At 32.7% G+C, this 22168-nt stretch overlaps 1 protein-coding gene across 1 annotated transcript in view; it reads left to right on the forward strand.

Moving 5' to 3' along the window:
- The window catches only part of LOC139510204 (DNA (cytosine-5)-methyltransferase PliMCI-like), a 57039-nt gene that overhangs the window by 17383 nt on the left and 17488 nt on the right, over nt 1-22168 (forward strand). The window contains exons 10-24 of the mRNA XM_071296664.1: nt 8515-8633; nt 9225-9317; nt 9893-10044; nt 10641-10718; nt 11870-11973; nt 13108-13279; nt 13615-13712; nt 15663-15738; nt 16236-16292; nt 16778-16861; nt 17303-17427; nt 18420-18525; nt 20218-20330; nt 21286-21400; nt 21874-22056. Of these exons, the coding sequence (XP_071152765.1) occupies nt 8515-8633; nt 9225-9317; nt 9893-10044; nt 10641-10718; nt 11870-11973; nt 13108-13279; nt 13615-13712; nt 15663-15738; nt 16236-16292; nt 16778-16861; nt 17303-17427; nt 18420-18525; nt 20218-20330; nt 21286-21400; nt 21874-22056 (1675 nt within the window). The remainder of the gene's footprint in view (nt 1-8514; nt 8634-9224; nt 9318-9892; nt 10045-10640; nt 10719-11869; nt 11974-13107; nt 13280-13614; nt 13713-15662; nt 15739-16235; nt 16293-16777; nt 16862-17302; nt 17428-18419; nt 18526-20217; nt 20331-21285; nt 21401-21873; nt 22057-22168) is intronic.

Raw genomic sequence — 22168 nt, forward strand, 5'->3', positions numbered from 1 at the left:
GGCCGCCACCGCTAAAAATAGAACATAGGGGTAAAATGCAGTTTTTGGCTTATAACTCAAAAATCAAAGCATTTTGAGGAAATCTGACATGGGGATATAAATGTTTATCAGGTCAAGATCTATCTGCCCTGAAATTTTCAGATGAATCGGTCAATCGGTTGTTGGGTTGCTGCCCCTGAATTGGTAATTTTGAGGAAATTTTGCTGTTTTTTGTTATTATCTTGAATATTATTATAGATAGAGATAAATTGTAAACAGCAATAATGTTCAGCAAAGTAAGATCTACAAATAAGTCAACATGACCAAAATGGTCAGTTGACCCCTTTAGGAGTTATTGCCCTTTATAGTCAATTTTTAACCATTTTTCATAAATCTAAGTAATCTTTTACAAAATCTCCACTGAAACAACTAGGCCACAATCATCTTTGGGGTATCTAGTTTGAAAAATGTGTCCGATGACCTGGCCATTCAACCAAGATGGCCGCCACGGCTAAAAATAGAACATAGGGGTAAAATGCAGTTTCTGGCTTATAACTATGAAACCAAAGCATCTAGAGCAAATCTGACAAGAAGTTAAATTGTTAATCAAGTCAATATCTATCTGCCCTGAATTTTTCAGATGAATTGGACAACTGGTTGTTGGGTTGCTGCCCTCCAATTGGTAATTTTTAAAGAAATTTTGCCGTTTTTGGTTATCTTGAATACTATTATAGATATATAGCGATAAACTGTAAACAGCAATAATGTTCAGCAAAGTAAGATCTACAAATAAGTCAACATGACCTAAATGGTCAATTGACCCCTTAAGGAGTTATTGCCCTTTATAGTCAATTTTTAACAATTTTCATTAATTTGGTAAATTTATGTAAATTTTTACCAAATATAGTTCTCTGTTACTAATGGGCAAAGTTCATTATAGATATAATTGTAAGAAGCAAAATCATTCAGTAAAGTAAGAACTTCAAACACATCACCATCACCAAAATACAATTTTGTCATGAATCCATTTGTGTCCTTTGTTTAATATGCACATAGACCAAGGTGAGCGACACAGGCTCTTTAGAGCCTCTAGTTTAATATAACTATAACAAGAATATCCCTATTTAGCGGACAAGCAGTTTATTCTTTTTTTCTGTTATTGAATATAGAATACCAAGAAGGAAAATAAATCCCGAAATTAATTTGAAACTTTGATACTCAATAGTTTTCCAGCAAAATATTCACATCCCTTGGGGATAATTAGTGTTTGTCCAGTGGCATATATAACATGCATGTCGGAACAGGAAATTTTGCATAATGTACTTTCAGAACCATGTTCACATCATTATACATTATAGCCAACAATTGTGATGACAACTCCTTCCTTTGTTCGAGAACAATATTGTTGAAATAGAAATCTGTGATTTTACTATGTCCATAACTTCGATGAACCCAAAGCAAGTTAAATATCGACCTGTATTTAATTCAAATAAGTTCTCTTCTTCTTCTTCGTCAATCGACATCCCATGATAACATACTGTTGTCATACGAGGACTAGTTTATTTACAAAACTTTTAACCCAAATAAACAAAATGTATGTGTCTTTCTTATGTTCAATGTAAAAATGTATATAATTTTGAATTGCAACTATCTATAGTTCCGTAACTTTCTATCAAGGCGTATAAAAGAATGGTCGATAACTGCGTATTGTTTGTTAAATCAATATTTCTTGTATGTTTCAAACTGTCCTTCACTTTTGAGAACAAGTACTTACATTTCCCCAAATTTACCCTTGGAAAAATGTGAAAACAGATTTTTATTTTATCAAATCTTTTTTTTTGGAATTATTTAGATTTTTATAAATAATATTCTTTACAACAGAAATGTAATTTATAAACAAGCTTATGCGTTTAGTAATGACTAGTATATCGGACACGCAAGACAGAGATTTATACTATACACCTGATAGTTCAAAATGGAAAGTTACAAGTTATCGGTCGTATACCTGATCAATACCCTTAGAAGTGAAGCGATGCATGAACTTGCAAGTCCGACAGGAAATCGCTTGAATACCTGAACGTGTCACCTCACAATACATTTGGGAGTAATACCTTTAGCCATGCTGGTGATCAGACAAGGGAAGGTACACATTTATTTAAATAAGTTTATTACATAAAAGAATTATGAACAAATTAGATTTTCGAAAACAATTTTCACGGAACACTTATTTACGCTCATTTATGACTTTGAACTATGACTTTTTCACCAATTCCCATATAAACAGTTAAAAACGACAGACCTTCACCAATTCCCATATAAACAGTTAAAAACGACAGACCTTCACCAATTCCCATATAAACAGTTAAAAACGACAGACCTTGGTTACCACGGTATAGCTGGCTTATATTAACCCTTAAACCAAATTTCAGAAATCCTTGTATTGTAGTTCCTTAGATAAATGTGACGAAAAATTTTCAACTTGGCTATCATGTGTAAAATCAAACAAGTGTTCGGTAAACAGGAAGTTGTTGAGTGATGAATCTGAAAACGCATCAAGTTCCAAGTATAGCTGACTTATATCAAGGCTGAAACCAAATTTCAGAAATCCTGTAGTTCCTGACAAAAAATGTGACGAAAAATATTCATGGGACGGACGGACTGACTGACAGACTGACGGATGGATGGGCTGATGGACTGAGGTAAAACAGTATACCCCCCTTTTTTCAAAGAGGGGGTATAATTAAATATCTTACAATGCAAAGCTAGTTGTTTGCGATGTGCGATGATGCGTAGCTGCATGGTAGATTACCACGTGAATTAGATCATTTTGATTATCTTTGAATTCACCACAGTCGCTTGAATTTTAGTGATATATGTATGAAATTATTTTTTTTTAAATACTGCTATATGTATAATATATATATATATTATACATATAACAGTATTTAAAAAAAAAAAAATCATATATATTATACATATAACAGTATTTAAAAAAAAAAAAATCATATATATTATACATATAACAGTCTTTTTTTAATTTTCTTTTCATACATATATCACTACAATTCAAGCGACTGTGAATTCACTAACACGTGGCTGTTGACACATTACACACAATATACTTAAAATACCTGGGGCAATTTACACTTCTGGTTTATTGTCCCTTTAACCAGCCGGTGTATCTGTGTATGATGTATTTATCTACCGTGCAAGGGTTGTGTAGCCAGTCAAGTTCGTTAAATGTATCTCTAGCTCCATTGACAGACTCCCATAATAATATATTCGAAAGCGGATCCCGGATTTTGAAAAAAAAGAATGTGGAAGGACGTAAAGACAACATTACAAATTGGACTAATGTACATGCAACATTCAATCTATTTCTTGTGTGACAGTTTACGGACTGTCCAACCCGTGTTCAATTTATTATTTTGATATGGTTCCATCATTCGAAAATAAGTAATTAAAATCTCAGTAGGCTAAAAAAAAACTACTGGATTTTACCCACAGAGTGCAACAAACTCAGGTCACGGAAATGGTCTCTACTACTTCAAACTTTGGCAATCATGGCTAAAATAAAATCTAATCAGTCAATTTCACAGTATCACAATTTCATGTAACAGAAGAAGATAGTGCCTTGAAGATAGCTGAGTAAAATAAATATTTTTTTAAACAAGATATATGTAGGGAGCTCTATTTTTAACCAACCCGCGCATGAACAGATTCATTTTTTCTTGTATTTACTTCCTGAATGACACGACTCTAGAAATGTTTGCCACTGGACATCAATTTAAAAATTAAATAGAATCAGACAGTCATGCTCGAGCAAATAACATTGAGAACGGAACTTTATAGCAAGATATATACTATAGTGTATACAGATTGTATTTGAACATATACGAGGGTCTTGAATATTGTCTTATAGTTGTAAGTAATTTTTCTGTAGTCTTCATATTTTCCCCCATTATTCTATATTCTTTGTTTTCTTGGTGTCTATTTTATTTACTTTTTTGGCCCTTTGTTGTGCACTTTTTGTCCATATATATTCTCTCTTCTATATAAATCCTATTCAAACCCTTATAAACATACACAATCAAAATGTTCAACTCAAAACCCCAGTTGACTTGTCATCCATGGAGTTTTTCTCAACCGTTGAGAATATAACAAATGCTAAATGAGTCCGTTTAAAAAAAAGATGTGGTGTGATTGCCAATGAGAAAACTCTCGTTAAGAGACCATATGCCACAGAAATTAACAACTATACATGTAGGTCACCGTACAGCCTTCAACAATGAGCACAGCCCATACTGCATAGTTGGCTATAAAAGGAGAAAAAGTCTAGGAGTCCATTACTGATACTACATATATATATGATTAATGTATCACGTATACGTCTGATGCTTAATTGTTGGCTCTGCTGGAAGGCAAAATATTTAGCTCTTTACTGACTATAGTATTTAACAACTGAAACTAGATAAGTTATGAAAATCAAGGAATCTATACATGCTATAACAGCAAATTTGAACGGAACCAAAACGCAAATTAGTAAAATAATAAGTATACAACTTGCATTTCAGCATTTTAATATTGGTAATTATTAATGATGTAATGCGTAAATAAGTTATCCTACACAGTGGAACAAATGGGAAGCCAAAGTACGTTAATGTCTGGATTAATCTTCTGCAAAAACAATGTCATTTTTGTCGAGCCTGCAACTTTTGTTGCAGAAAGCTCGACATAGGGATAGTGATCCGGCGGCGGCGGCGGCGGCGGCTACGGCGGCGGCGTTAGCTAACTTCTTAAAAGGTTTATATTTTAGAAGGTGAAAGACCTGGATGCTTCATACTTTGTATATAGATGCCTCATGTTACGAAGTTTCCGTCAGTCACATGTCTAATGTCCTTGACCTCATTTTCATGGTTCAGTGACCACTTGAAAAAAAAGTTCAGAATTTTTGTAATGTTGAAATATCTCTTATTATAAGTAATAGGATAACTATATTTGGTATGTGCGTACCTTGCAAGGTCCTCATGCCCGTCAGACAGTTTTCACTTGACCTCGACCTCATTTCATGGATCAGTGAACAAGGTTAAGTTTTGGTGGTCAAGTCCATATCTCAGATACTATAAGCAATAGGGCTAGTATATTTGGTGTATGGAAGGACTGGAAGGTGTACATGTCCAACTGACAGGTGTCATCTGACCTTGACCTCATTTTCATGGTTCAGTGGTTATAGTTAAGTTTTTGTGTTTTGGTCTGTTTTTCTCATACTTTATGCAATAGGTCTACTATATTTGTTGTATGGAATGATTGTAAGGTGTACATGTCTAGCGGGCAGATGTCATCTGACCTTGACCTCATTTTCATGGTTCAGTGGTCAAAGTTAAGTTTTTAAGTTTTGGTCTTTTTATGTAATTTTATATGCCAAAGGTCAGCTATATTTGGTGTATGGAAATATATTATGATCTATATGTCAGTCCCGCAGATTTATTTGACCATGACCTCAATTGCACGGTTCATTGCACAGTGTTAAGTTTTTGTGTTTTGGTCTATTTTTCTTAAACTATAATAAGTAATAGGTCAACTATATTTGTTGTATGGAAGCTTTGTTAGCTGTACATGTCTGCCTGGCATGGTTCATCTGACCTTGACCTCATTTTCATGGTTCATTGGTCTTTGTTTAGCTACTTGGTTAATGTTAAGTTTATGTGACAGTTGTAATAAAGCTTTATACTTAGGACTATCAACATAATATCAATGATTAGTAAAGAAGGCGAGACATTTCAGTGTGTGCACTCTTGTGTTTATTTTATCTGGTTAAATCTTCTGACATCAGACTCTGACTTCTTTAGAACTGAATTTTAAATGTGCGTATTGTTATGCGTTTACTTTTCTACTTTGGCTACTAGAGGTATAGGGGGAGGGTTGAGATCTCATAAACATGTTTAACACCGCCGCATTTTTCCGCCTGTCCCAAGTCAGGAGCATCTGGCCTTTGTTAGTCTTGTATTATTTTAATTTTAGTCTCTTGTGTACAATTTGGAAATTAGTATGGCGTTCATTATCACTGAACTAGTATATATTTGTTTAGGGGCCAGCTGAAGGACGCCTTCGGGTGCGGGAGTTTCTCGCTACATTGAAGACCTGTTGGTGACCTTCTGCTGCTGTTTTTCTATGGTCGGGTTGCTATCTCTTTGACACATTCCCCATTTCCATTTTCAATTTTATTTCAATAAACTGACTTAAATAAAATTTAAGCAAGTTAACGCCGTTGATACCCCCGCCGAAATATTTCGGTTCACATGAAGTTGTTGAGAAATGAATCTGAAAACGCACCACACGGTACAACTTACTTGCATAAACCCTGTAATTAATTGATAGATACGAAAAAGATAGATACGAAAAAAATTTACTTAAATAAATGTTTAATTTACATGTAATGTATGACGTACTTAAAATCATCTTTGTGTAAAGAAACGTTTGAATTGGCTGATCTTTTTGTAAAGCATGCTATTTTGACGGTTACGGATTCAGACTCATTAAAGATGCATTTCTTTCTAACACAAACGATGCAAACGGCTAAGCTCGCACATGTTTTGATCATTTTTTTCAAACACATACGTTTGCAAGGTTTACATAAACTTTGACAAACTATGCAAACACTAAAAATGCGTCTGCAGTTTGTCGTTTGTTAGTACAAACACTGCATTTGTTTCTATCTTCAACCTGATTAAACGAAGTATTTGTTTCTACGTTTGTAAAAAAGTCTGATTACCAACAACATGTGCATGCATTATTGACAATTCAAACAGGGTCATTAAAGATTTATCAAACGATGTATTTGTTTCTACTCGTGTATCGTTTAGAAAACAGTAACACACGCGACACAACGTTTACAAAATTCTTGTTAGAAAGAAATGCGGCCTAAGAAAAATCTTATTAGAATCACAAGAAGTTCTGATAGGTCGTAAAATAAACTTCCCATCACTTTATTCTTTTCACATGTCAATTTTAAAAAAATAAATTTGCAACGATGTCATAATTGAAAGCACGAGGAAGGCTGGCCAAAATATTCAACTTGCGGCTAGTGATTGACAGGTATGATTATATCTTGGGGCTCTTGTGGGGAGCGTGGTGTCGGACGGAAAAAAGATTTCCAGTATTCATATATATATAAATGTCGATCTGATGTGGAAAATTGTGAGTTTTTTTTTAATAGCACAAAGAAAAAGACGTTAGAAGAGTAACAATGTGTAACTATAAACGAATTACTCGTTTATAATCTACGAGACTGATCTGATCGAAGTTTGATAAAAAAAAAAAAAAAAAAAAAAAAAAAAAAAAACATTCAATATCAAACCTTGGTTGGAGAAAACATGTTCAATGTATACCTGCAAATATGTCTTAATAAATTATATTGTGTATTTAAATTATCTCCATTGAATACAATACAATTTATTAAATGTATCTATGATATCCTCCATAAATAAATATCTGTACAGGTAAAGTTAAATTCGGATCAACAGATCGATTTACGACCTTCCGCTTGTCCATGTTGTATTGCAAAAATATCACAGCAGGTGTTACTTACACTAGACAAGTGTCAAATCAGTATGACATTATGTCGGATTACGGCATCTGCAGTAATTAAGACTCTGTTTTTACTGTTTTTACAGGAACTGATTTATCTTAACATGACAATAAAGAAGAATTTTGTAAGGTGAACATATTTGTAGTATTGCAAAGTTACCACGTGCGTTTTCCTGTTCATTGGTCACATTTGAATAGATTATTCTTTATTGAACTAAATTCGATATTTAAATGGCAAGTAAATTTAATATCAAAACCACCGCTTTTTATTTCTCGACTGAAAAGGGTAATAAGACGGTTATTTTTATTTGACTGTAAACAGTGTATATAATCACAACGGTCTATTAATAACCGTTGCTCACAGATAACGGATTATACAACGATCTATTAATAACCGTCACTCACGCATCAATGGTTCTATCACTGACTCAATACACACCAGTTTAATCGGACAAACGGATAATTCCCTGAGACACGCGGATAATTCCCTGAGACACGGAAAATCTCCAGAGAACCGCAAAATATACTGTAAAACGAAAAATTTACGATTAACCTCTATTTATTATCCGTTCCGCGGAGATTTGCCAAAAATTGCGGTCATTTGCCAAATAGGTCTACCAGTGACTATCAAAAGTACACAGGGAAAACATATTCTACTTACAGCTTTAGTAGTTCAATTGTTTAAGAACATTATGTGCAACATCTTTAAAAATGAGATGTAGTATGATTGCAAGCTAGATAACTCTCTTAATGAAACCAAATGACATAGAATGTTAGCAAGAAATAGGTAATGTATGACCTTCAGCAATGAGCAAAACACATACCACATAGCAAGGTATAAAAGGCCCTGAAATTACATATGGTAAACAATGCATACAAAAAAGTTAACAGCCTGATTTATGTTTTAAAAAAAGGCTCAACTCATGCTCATGTTTGATTTTCTTGTAGTGCTTATGACAAGAATACACATCTGTGTCCGTTTGACACAGGCCTGATAGAGAAGAACGTAGAATTATATTTTAGTGGTCATGTTAAACCAATTTATGATGAAAACCCAGCAACAGAAGGTTTGTTAATTTCTTTTATAATAAAGATTTAAAAACAAGAATTAGAAAGTGTCCACAGAACAGAGGCCCAAATCACACTATCATTTTCTATGTTCAGTGGACTGTAAAAAGGGGGTAAAAACTCTTTAATTTGGCATTAAATAAAAAAGATCATATCATAGGGAACATGTGTACTCAGGTTCAACATCATCAAAAACTACCTTAACCAAAAAACTTTAACCTGAAGCAGGACAGACGAACTAACGAACGCACAGACCAGAAAATATAATGCCCCTCTTCTATTGTAGGTAAGGCATAAAAAATATTAATGCAATTGTTTAACACAAATAAAAAGAGTTTTAAAAAAGAAAATGCAGAAAATAATCTGAATAGTAACCTTTGTAAAATATTGCTGTTCAAGAAAGACCTGCTTTTTATGTTAACGGTATTTAAAGTGTTCACTTAGATTCCTCCTCCTCCCAACAAAAATTATTGTTTTCACATCTGTTAATTTGAATTATTTCTGTCTTACAATGCAATTTAAAAGATTGAGAGCTATCATACCAGAACAGTGTGTAAACAATCTTGTTCATTTCTGATTGTGTGCTCTAGGTGGAATCCCTACCAGAAACATGGGACCTATCAATGAATGGTGGACTGCTGGATTCGACGGAGGAGAAAATGCCTTGATTGGATTCAGTACAGGTATATTATATTTATATATTAGGCTATTTTCACATGAAAAATCTGGGGGACTTGGTCAGTCTTAGACAAAGTTAGGTTCATACAAACATGTATTAGTATCACATAAATACATGTATGTTCAAATATACATGTTGTATTTGTCGCTGAAATATAATCACCAATTCATCATCATATTTTCACTGATAATGAACAATTTTTATTAAAATATTTACTAGAAGATTTTAATTTTACAAACAAAAAAAGTGGTTTTAGCCAGAGTCTGCATATAAGCCTTAGTTGAAATTATGAATTCATGACTAACATATGATAATAATGACTCCACATTATTTAAATATAAGAAGATGTGGTATGATTGCCAATTAGACAGTTTTCCACCAGAAACCACTTACTTAGTCTTTATTTGGGAAATGATTTTAACTGCACCTGCCCATATATCATCATTTAGCAGTCGATCAGTCATAATACGTTTGATGCATATTTTTGAATTTTGTTAACTTATTTTTTTACTGAATATGCATGGGGTAACTCTCTCTAAAAGTAAAACATCTATCAATCAATCAATTTCATATTTTCAGCTTTTGCTGAATATATTCTGATGGCTCCTAGTGATGCATATAAACCATTCATGGATACCATGAGAGAAAAGATCCACATGAGTAAAGTGTTGATAGAATTCCTTCAAAGTAACCCTATAGCAACATATGAAGATTTGTTGAATAAAATTCAGGTAACAATACAAATAAATATATGATAAAATATTTCAGATCACATTTTAAAAGCTTTCAGTGTTGAGTGTTCTGAAGGGTTTGGGAAAGTATTTAAAAAAAAAGGTACAAAGTTTTCTTAAGTATCTGTATTTGTAACTATTTTAGTAATTGTAAGCATACCATTGTCTGTCATATATACTATTTGTTTCAGTGTAGATTCAAAGAATTGTGAAGTTGTGTTTAAGAAAAGTTCAAATAAGTGTATTTCAGTCTTGCATATGTATGCAATAAGAATTTTGATGATGTTACTGTGTAAGGTATCTAAAAAAAAAAGAATGGCTGTAAAAATTTTAAATAGCATCTTAGCTTTCAGTTTGTATCTTATTTTAGTCGCAAACTGTCAAGATGAGATGAATATCATTTATAAACTGTATGATAAACTTTGTTTTTAAAATAGTTTCAAAAGGGTACATTAAACTTGATGTACCTCATGACATTCTATTGGCCTGATAGTAATTTCAGATGCCCTGGCTGATGGGCCTATAGGTGAGTGTGAAGACTGCAATTAATTAAGTATTTAAAAAAAGTATTGATGTATTGAATTTTTTTCATTCAGATAACTGTCCCACCACAAGGATTAAACAGCTTGACAGAAGATTCATTGCTCAGACATTCTCAATTTGTTGTTGACCAGGTTTGTTGATTAAAGTGTATTTAGGAGAAAGGCACTTGCATACAGTAAATGATTCTAGTCTTAAAAGACAGATTAAATCCATGCCTGTATGCATAATCTAAATCTATTTCTGTATAATGTGCCCAAGTTCACACCATATTAAATATACATTTACATACTAGATTCAACAGATCAAAAGTCACAATTGTAAGTTGTCCAAAAGTATTTGGATGTTTTGAGTAAACTCCATAAAAACTGTAAGCTTATCAAAACTTGACCAGTCTTTTAGAGAAATTGTGTACAAAAATCAAGGCGATGGTTAATTTTCTATTATTTAACAACAAATATTCATAAATGAAGAGTAAAAAGTAATCTTCTCCAAATTCTACAAAAACAACAAAATTATCATTGATAATACAGACAAAAGTACAGTATTTTTTTATGCCCCATTTCTGGGCATTATGTTGTCTGATCTGTGTGTCCATTCATTCATCCATTGGTTTGTCTGTCCGTCTGTCCTGCTTCAGGTTAAAGTTATTGGTCAAGGTAGTTTTTGTTGAAGTTGAAGTCCTATCAACTTGAAACTTAGTACACATGATCCCTTTGCCATGATCTTTCTAATTTTAATGCCAAATTAGACATGTTATCCCATTTTCACGGTCCACTGAACATAGAAAATGATAGTGGGGATGGGGCATGCGTGTACTATGGACTCATTCTTGTTTTAAGTCTAAGTAAGTGATTTCAGAAGAATGACATTAGTTTATCTAGAGTATTTAAAGAGGTACCAACTTATAAAAAAAGATATTGACTTGTTCAAAATTTACAACACACTTTTTAACAGAAAAAAATGATACTTATAAACATAGAATTTAAAACCAGATACTGTGGAATCATTATTATTTATTGAATACCAATTTTTGTTCGTTTCATGGATACAGGTGAACCGCGAATTCAAATGTTTAATGAATTACATATTTTCAATAGGCTTTGTATACAAAGATCGTCAAAACCACAAAATCAAATATATAGGAATTAGCAATTATTCAGCAATCCATGAAAATTGATACCCACAAAAATAAATGAATCCACAGTATCTGGAGACAGTTTAAGAATATCTGTGGCACAAAACCTTGGTTTTATAGACTAACAATTACATATTTCTTTTCTAGGTGCAAAGTTATGATGAAGCAGCTGAAGATGATGAAGATCTCTTAATTGCCACACCATGTATGAGGGCATTGATTAAATTGGCTGGTGTAACTCTGGGCAAAAGGTAATATTTAATATTAAATGCATCAGGTCTTGGTAAAGATCTGTTTGTTTCAATGCATTTATTTCTACATTGACAATGATTGAGCAGAGACCATTTTATGGGCAAATTGTTGGTAAAGTTTAACAATGCAAGTTGACAATATATTTTCAAATTATCATATCTATACATGTGAATAAAACAAGAAAAAATAGTTTGATTTAGGAAATTATGTGGATGATAATTGTAATTTTGGTTTCAAAGACCAAAAAAGCATGTCTTAACAAGTGTGACATGTTTTAAGGATGTGTTAATATGAACAGGTATTTTATTTTAATGCATCACAGCATAAAGGTTATCATCTGTGGAACAGGTGATTGATGCTGAATAAATATGACACATAGCATAAAAGACCTACCTATTGTATTTATTGTGAACTTGTTCTCGTCCTGAATATGTGTGAAATATTTGCCACTGGACGTTAAGCAACCAACAATCAATCATAGCATAAAAACAGACTAGTTGTAGAAGATTCCTTATTGATTCTTATTGGTTATAGACTGTTTAATGTCTATAATGAGATATTAAAATTCAATGCATTTTATGAGATTGACATTTAAAGTTTCGTTTAACTTTGCTTTTGATAAAACCTACTACAACCTGCATACAAATCTGGTGTTTCTTGATACTGAGTACAGTTACTCCCCACTGATTAAAGGACTAAATTTGTATTGAAAAACTTATCATTTATATAAAAATACAAAGATGTGGTATGATTGCCAATGAGACAAATACCCATGCCACCAGGGACCAAAAGAAGACTAAACAATTACAGGTTGCAGTAGATCCTCGACATTGAGCAAAACCATACCATATGGTAATCTATAAAAAGCTGTAGTGTGTCAAAATGTAGAACAAGAAAAAACAATTGTTGTAAATTCATGAATTATTGCAAGGTTTTTATTATTGCGAAAAATGCGACAGAGTTGCAAACTCAATAATTTAAACTCGCATTTTCAAATATTTTACATGAACTATGAATTAAACAGGATTTTTCTAAAAATCGTAAAAATTAAAATTGCATGTAAGTTTAAAATGACAAAATCGCAATAATAAATGCATGCAAAAATTTCTGAATTTACAGTATTCATATTTCAGGAGACAAATGAGAAAAGAGTTGAGAAAAACAAAGGTTAAAGATAAGAAACCTGCCTTTACCATGGCAGCTACAACTCCGTTAGTGACCCAGATATTTGACAGTATGTTTAAAGGTCAGCTGGATGAAAAATCAGGACATGGGACTAAGCGTAGAAGATGTGGTATATGTGAGGTAAATAAAATTGATAGGGATGGCAAATTCTATTCATTAAGCTTATTGTTCTTTGAAACCTTGACAGACAATCAGAATTTGATAAACTATCTGTTTGGTTTTTTTTTGGCCCATCACTTAGTATTCGCACACTCATTTCACAAAACATCTTTTGACAATTCCAGAAAATATGGAGGGAGGTGCTTTAATTACTTTTGGGTGGGTGGGGGCTTGTCACAATAATTTCAGAATTTATAGCTTTTAAAGCCTTCTTAGGAGTGAGTTTAGATATAGCTTTTGTTGTGTAGGTCTTGAAATTGTGTTCTATAATAATATGCTTCTGTTTAATTCACTAGACTTGCCAGCAACCAGATTGTGGTACATGTAATGCTTGTAAAGACATGGTCAAATTTGGTGGAACTGGCAGGGCCAAACAAGCTTGTGTAAACAGGAGGTAGATATAACACAGTGAAATTTAACAAGGAGATTTAGAAAAAGGGAATGGTTTGAATAAAAAGGCATGATGAACGTACACCTATTTTTTTTCTTGTAAAATAATCAGGGACTATATAGGTAGTGATTTGAAAAATATATGCACCCACTAAGGAAGGTTTTTCAATAGAAATAATTCTGCTCGAATAATATAATACTTATAAGCACTACCTTCTTTTAAAAAAATAACTCTGCAGTATGTCAGATTTATATTGTTTACAAGCCAGAAAATCTTGAGATATTGTGTTTTCACTGAATCCCAAAAAGCTGTCTATTTTGACCTTAAAGGATGAGGGTTTAATTTTTAGCTCACCTGGCCCAAAGGGCCAAGTGAGCTTTTCCCATCACTTGGCGTCCGTCGTCCGTCGTCTGTCGTCCGTCGTCGTCTGGCGTCGTTAACTTTTACAAAAATCTTCTCCTCTGAAACTACTGGGCCAAATTACACCAAACTTGGCCAAAATCATCATTGGGGTATCTAGTTTAAAAAATGTGTCCGGTGACCCGGCCAACCATCCAAGATGGCCGCCATGGCTAAAAATAGAACATGGGGGTAAAATGCAGTTTTTGGCTTATAACTCAAAAACCAAAGCATTTAGAGCAAATCTGACATGGCATAAACTTGTGTAACAGGTCAAGATCTATCTGCCCTGAAATTTTCAGATAAATCGGATAACCTGTTGTTGGGTTGCTGCCCCTGAATTAATAATTTTAAGGAAATTTTGCTGTTTTTGGTTATTATCTTGAATATTATTATAGATAGAGATAAACTGTAAACAGCAATAATGTTCAGCAAAATAATATTTACAAATAAGTCAACATGACCGAAATGGTCAGTTGGCCCCTTTAGGAGTTATTGCCCTTTATAGTCAATTTTTAACCATTTTTCGTAAATCGTAGTAATCTTTTACAAAAATCTTCTCTGAAACTACTTGGCCAAATCAATCCAAACTTGGCCACAACCATCTTTGGGGTATGTAGTTTGAAAAATGTGTCCAGTGACCCAGCCATCCAATCAAGATGGCCGCCATGGCTAAAAATAGAACCTTTGGTAAAATGCAGTTTTTGGCTTATAACTCAAAAACCAAAGCATTTAGAGTAAATCTGACATGAGGTAAATTTGTTTATCAGGTCAAGATCTACCTGCCCTGAAATTTTCAGATGAATTGGACAACCCGGTTTTGGGTTGCTGCCCCAGAATAAGTAATTTTAATGAAATTTTGCTGTTTTTTGGTTATTATCTTGAATATTATTATAGATAGAGATAAACTGTAAACAGCAATAATGTTCAGCAAAAAAAGATTTACAAATAAGTCAACATGACCGAAATGGTCAGTTGACCCCTTTAGGAGTTATTGCCCTTAATAGTCAATTTTTAACCATTTTTCATAAATCTTAGTAATCTTTTACATCTTCTCCTCTGAAACTACTTGGCCAAATTACACCAAACTTGGCCAAAATCATCATTGGGATATCTTGTTTAAAAAATGTGTCCGGTGACCCGGCCAACCATCCAAGATGGCCGCCATGGCTAAAAATAGAACATAGGGGTAAAATCCAGTTTTAGGGTTGTAACTCAAAAACCAAAGCATTTAGAGCAAATCTGACAAGGGGTAAAATTGTGTAACAGGTCAAGATCTATCTATCTATCTTTTTTAACAATTTTCACTAATTTGGTAAATTTTTGTAAATTTTTACAAAATATTTTTCACTGTATCTAAAGGTCCAAGTTTATTATAGATAGAGAAAATTCTAAGTACCAAGAATGTTCAGTAAAGTAAGATCTACAAACACATCACTATCAGCAAAACACAATTTTGTCATGAATCCATCTGTGTCCTTTGTTTAATATGCACATAGACCAAGGCAAGGTGAGCGACACAGGCTCTTTAGAGCCTCTAGTTTTTTTTTATAGATGTCCCAACATGGTTGTAAAAGAAGCAGAGGACGATGACCTTTTGGAAGAGGATGATAATGATTCAAAATTAATTGTAAGTTATCACTTATAAGAGTCTGATATCCTCTGATGAATGTGAATCAAGCTAAAATTACAATTTGTCAGTTTAAGTCTGTCAAAAATGACTGATCACTTGTGCTGTGCTCATCAAGACAAGAATTTTAACAATTTACCTCAACCAAGTTATTTTTGCTGAAACTTTTACCCCTTTCTGATACACCTTGCAGTGTTTTCATTTAGTTACTTCAAATTTACTTTAAGTAGTTTGAAAAGAAAAATACAAGTTTACATATTTTGACGATTTGTATTTGCGTTCTTTTCCTACTTTTTAAAGTCTAGAAATTTAGTTGGTTAACAGTATATAATTGAATTTTGAAATTGACAGTTTAAACAAGAGCTCCTTATTATGGCATAAAATGTAAAAAGGCTTCATGTCAATGTAAGCAGGTTTTGGTATATTCTCTTTGATAGCATTGAAATAGATTATTTATTTTTTTGTTTTGCTTATTGGACTTTTAAAACATATTTCAGAGTGAAAGTAAAGAAACAACTCCAACAAAGACACATAAAACTGCATCTAATGCTAAGGTGAGTAATTCATTTGTAGAAAAGTTCCTGATAATTTATGTGGTAGATCTATTTCATCACTCCCCTTACATGAGAAACTTATTACACATGTTCATTATGATGTGTACTTTCATAAATATATGCCAAATTGAGTAAAAGAAAGGATGTCCAATGGACAAATGTTCTTTTTTTACATGTATGATAAAAATCAGACAACAAATGTTTAAAAATTCACTTTCCCCATTAATAATTATGACTGATATTCCAAAGACCCTATGAACGGAAAATTCTTTCTATATCAAACTCTGAGAGACATTTAACAAATTGTAATAAAAAATGGTAATCCTAGAATGATAGTAGTCAATTAATTAGACATAATTTTAACTGAAGCTATTTATCTAGCAAGAAGAGGATAAGTTTAGTTTCCTTTATAAATTTAAAACATTATTGACCTAAAACTTAATAAATATCTATTTGCACTTTTAAATAACATTAACTTTTTGTAGGCAAAACTGAGATGGGAAGGAGACGAGATCAAAGTTGATGGAAGAAACACCTACTATGAAGCTATTAAACTAGATGATGATATTGTAAGATTTCTTTTCTTTTACAATGTTTTTTATACCCCTGCTTTAAAATAAAATATTGGGGTATACTGTTTTACCTCTGTCCGTCAGTCTGTCCCATGAATACTTTACATCACATCTTTCTCAGGAACTACATAACAAGTTTGTTTCAGGGTTTATATTTGTCAGCTATACTGTGTGATGCATTTTCAGATTTATCACTGAAACAACTTCCTGTTTACCTTATCTATAAGTAAATACTATCAGTGATTCTTCAGTGAAACTGAAGTGTAATTTAATTTGCATGTTGTAAAATCATGGAACTTTTCAAAAGGTATTTTGAAATTGTATGAAGAAGTTTTTCACATTGTTTGAATCAAATAAATACTGTGTCAGAACAAACCAATAGGTAATGTCAGAATTATTAAAAGGAAAATAACGTTAACCTAGTGGTTTCTTTTTCAGATTAAGGTGAACGACTATGTAGCAGTAAAACCACAAGACACTGGTATCCCTGTCTACATAGCCAGAATAGCATACATGTGGGAAACCAGTAGTGGACAGAAAATGTTTCATGCACATTGGTTTTGGTAAATACTAAAATTGAGAATGGAAATGGGGAATGTGTCAAAGAGACAACAACATGACCATAGAACAGACAACAGCAGAAGGTCACCAACAGGTCTTCAATGCAGCGAGAAATTCCTGCGCCCGGCGGCTTCCTTCAGCTGGCCCCTAAACAAATATATATACTAGTTCAGTGATAATGAACGCCATACTAAACTCCAAATTGTACACAAGAAACTAAAATTAAAAATAATACAAGACTAACAAAGGCCAGAGGCTCCTGACTTGGGACAGGTGCAAAAATGCGTCAGGGTTAAACATGTTTATGAGATCTCAACCCTCCCCTATACCTCTAGACAATGTAGAAAAGTAAAGGCATAACAATATGTTTTTCTGCATATTGAATATTTTTATCATGTTTCCATTTTCACTGGTTATTTTGTGTGAAATATTTATTATAGTCATTTCAATGATCAATGTAAAGTCATATCTGGTGACCATTGTTATGGTATTTTTTTACAAAAAAATTGCAACCTAATAGCATAAAGTACTAAACTTATCTTTTGGATTCCTATCTTAAAACAATATTTCTACACATTTTTGGGTAACTTTTAATTGACATGTATGATGGAGTTGCAAATACCATAAAATGCATAGATGCAAAAACAAAGTAATTAATTAAAATGATATTAAATGTTTTATGGTACAGTATCCTCACTGTTACTCTATACCAGACTCATATATTATGTAATCAATTAGATGATATAGATATAGGAAGATGTGGTATGAGTGCCAATGAGACTCTCCATCCAAATCACAATTTATAAAAGTAAACCATTATAGGTCAAGGTATGGTTATCAATGCGGAGACTTAGCTCACACAGAATAGTGAGCTATAAAGGGCCCCAAAAATTACTAGTGAAAAACCATTCAAAATGGGAAAACCAATGGTCTAATCTATATAAAACATGAGAAACGACAACTACTGAACATCAGATCCCTATGTTTGTTTCAGTCGGAGTAATGACACAGTGCTAGGAGAAGCTTCAGATGACCAAGAAGTGTTCATGATAGATGACTGTGAAGACATCAAGTTTGATGTTGTTACATGTAAAATTAAGGTAGTTATTGATGCTCACATTCACCTTGGGGGGGGGATCTATGTGAATTGTAATTTTTATATCAAACCCATTGTTGTGCATAAATTTTGAATTTTTTGGCACTTTTATATTATTCCAGAAAGTTATAATAAAAACTATTGAAAAAATCTTTCTGCACCATAAAATGGTAACAACAATAAATAAAAGAGAGACAAAAGATACCATTCAATTTATTGTTTGGATAATATTGATCTTAAATTTTGTAACCAAACATAAAGTCATTGAAATTATTTTGTACAAGGGAATTAAACATGCTTTGATAAGGCCGTGTCTGTTTTTTTCTTTGTTTTGCGTCAACTGATTCTGAGAAAACCTACCAGACAGCAAAGAAAAAAAACACACTCAAAGAAAATAACACAAGAGTCTGCTTAAGTTCTGGACTGATTAACAGTGACTTTAGATCAATACTGTCATATCTAAGTGAAAGAGCAAACATGACAAACAGGAAATTTAGCAATGTACAAACTTGATATGATTATATTCTGAGAAATTGCCTTGGTATTTCAAACATTTCCCATTTATACTGAAGCCTTTGAGAAGAGACATGTTTTGATCTGAGATGTGTCATGTTGTATTAAAACCTATGTATAATCAATAATTCCCTGTATCAAATCAATAATGCTTTAAGCATGAATTATCTCCCATTTGCAGAGTTATCTTCTTATAATTGGAATACTTTATGTAAACTTTTTGGCAATATATTAATATTTTGTTCTGCATACTTTTTTTTCAGAAAATAAACTAATGAAATTATGTTTTATATATCTTAATATCTTGTGGAATTAAAAATGTACATACTAATTTATCGTATCTTATCAGACGGTAGATATCATTTAAAGAAATTTATTAGAAATATTTGCAAAAACTACTATTTTTCATTTAAAAAAGTATAAAAATTTATTTCAATTATAAAATAAGATAACTGTGCAAATGGGAGGTAACTCTTGCTTCAAGCAAGTAAGGAACGCCTACTGTAAGACCTGTACCAAGGAAGAACCATTACAGTGAAATTGGTTGATCTTTTCAATATCAAATTTAGTAAATCTTAATATTAAATAAAAGCTCTGATACATTGAATCATTGAATCTTGTATTTAATGTGTCTCTTATGCTGGCTACGTAAAGGCTCTCTAGGATCTGAGAAAAAGTTTCTGTGCCGGCGAGCGGAAAGGCATATGGAGCCAGAACGATCCTTTTATCTTTGAAAAGTGAAATACAAACGATCTCGCTCGCCAGCACATTTATATTGGCCATTTCTGCTGTCACATGTATCGAAGTCACATGTTATGGGCCCTGTAATTTTGGAAATAAAAATATTCTATTCTATATTCTATTCTATCGAAGTCAAGATCGCTTAAACGCTTTAAATAAGGAGCTTACTTGTTATTTAAAGCGCAAAATAGATTTGAGTATAAGAATACACAAAAACACGGCTGGAAAAACCCGGAAAATACGGATTTTCTACTGACGAACAAAAAAAAGTTTGTGTTTGTTTTTGACACAAATTGGCCGAAAACCTACCCGCACGCGGACGCAAAACAAATAAAAAAACAACTATGGCCTAAAGTAATGTTGTTTATTTAATCCTCTTTCTGATTTAATTTTGATCTGACTTATTGAATATATGGAGTAATTTTGTATGCTGTTTTTATAGGTTTTATATAAGGCCCCAGCAGACAACTGGCACATGTTAGGTGGTATTGAACATCCAGAGGAGGACCGAGTGGTAGATGCAGAGGATAACCGAAGTTTCTTTTATCAAAAATGGTAAAATATGAAAGCGTATTTAAGAATAAAAATTGTCAAAGAGACAACAACCCGACAAAAGAGCAGACAACAGCCGAAGGCTACCAATGGGTCTTCAACTTAGCGTCAAAATCTTGCTCCCGTAGGTGGTCCTTAGCTGGCCCAAAAATAAAATTGTGTACTAGTTCAGTGAAAATGGACGTCACACTTAACTCCAAAACATAAAAATCAATTAAAATTTAAAAACACATACAAGACTAACAATGGCCAGAGGCTCCTGACTTGGGACAGGAATTAAAATGCAATGGGGTCAAGCATGTTTTGTGAGGTCTCCCCTATATCTCTAGCCAATGTAGAATAAAGTAACACATAGCAATACGCTCAGTAAAACTCATGTTTAAAAGAAGTCTGAGGCTGATGTCAGAATAGGTTACATAAGTCAACTCTTCATACACACTTAGAAAGAGCTCATTTCTACAGTTACATTATCAATTAAGTTGACTGAAACATGGCAAAACATTTTTTAATTCAATTTTTAAGTAAATCCATCCATCATCATTATCATCAAATTGTGTGCAAAGTAAATGCATTTGTGTGGGTGGTGGCCATAAAAAAAAAGTGCCTTCCAGTTTTCAGTTTTCTTGACTGAAATATGGCAAAACAATTCAATTTGCTGTTGAATCAGTATTTTCGTTGGATACCAATTTTCTATGGTTTCGTGGTTACAAGTACACCATGAATACAAATATCCAATGGATTACAAATTTTCTATAGGTTTTGTATGCAGAGATTGGCAAAACCATGAAATCAAATATTCACGAATTGCCAGCTTTCCAGAATCCACAAAAATGATACCCATGCAAATAAAGGAATTCACAGTAGTTGACTGAAACATGGCAAAACAATTCTCTTCTTATTTAAAGTTTTCAAAGAAACAATAGTTTTTGAATACACTTGTATAATTGGTGCTTAATAGGTATGATCCAGATTTAGCCAGATTTGAAGATCCACCAACAGATGAAGTGGAAGTTCTTGAGAATTTAAAACATAAACATTGTATTAGCTGTTACAGACTTAATCAGATTAGAAAGGTATGTTTGTATCATATACATAAAATGTTATATTTGACATAAGTTTGAAAACCTTCAATCCTACTTTCGACTCTTGATCATCCATATCAATGGAAAAAAGTAACTGTTTTTCCTTTCTTCTTGTTACTGAGCAACTTGCACGAAACATGTTTAAAAATTATTTTGAACGTTCAGATCAGTATGAATGACTTCAAACAGCATAATGCTTGCATAGATATTCCGATTAGTTTCAATAGAAATCTTTTCAAAAGTGTTCAGATAAACATTTTTACTTGGTAAGTATTTTGAAAAATGAAAAGAATGATATAATAAAAGAAGGAAATATTTTTCAAATACATCCCACATAATTCCAAAATCTAAGGTTTAGGTTGAGAAAATCCAGATAAGTGCCTAAAAATTTAAAGGCACCAACTTTAAATAGCCTTTTGCGATTCTTTAGTCTACAAATTATCTATTTTTCTTTGTTCCTACAGAAAGAAATCCCTAGTCTGGGAGAAGAATTAGATGATTCTACAGATACCAGAGTATTCTATAATAGTGTTTGTCGAGATAGTGTGGACTATAAGATAGGAGATGGCTGTTACATAGAACCAGAAGGATTCAATTTCAAAATTAAACAAGTCAAGAAACCAACAAAGTCAACTAAACACAGTGCAGTAATTATCTTCAATATAATTTTAGTTGTCTGAATTGTTTTTTTTCAAAGCTAGCACTCAAATTTCCTAGACGATTTAGGCAAATTGACAGAAATTTTCCTTTTCAAACTAC

Source organism: Mytilus edulis, chromosome 2, assembly GCF_963676685.1.
Source record: "Mytilus edulis chromosome 2, xbMytEdul2.2, whole genome shotgun sequence".
NCBI lineage: Eukaryota > Metazoa > Mollusca > Bivalvia > Mytilida > Mytilidae > Mytilus > Mytilus edulis.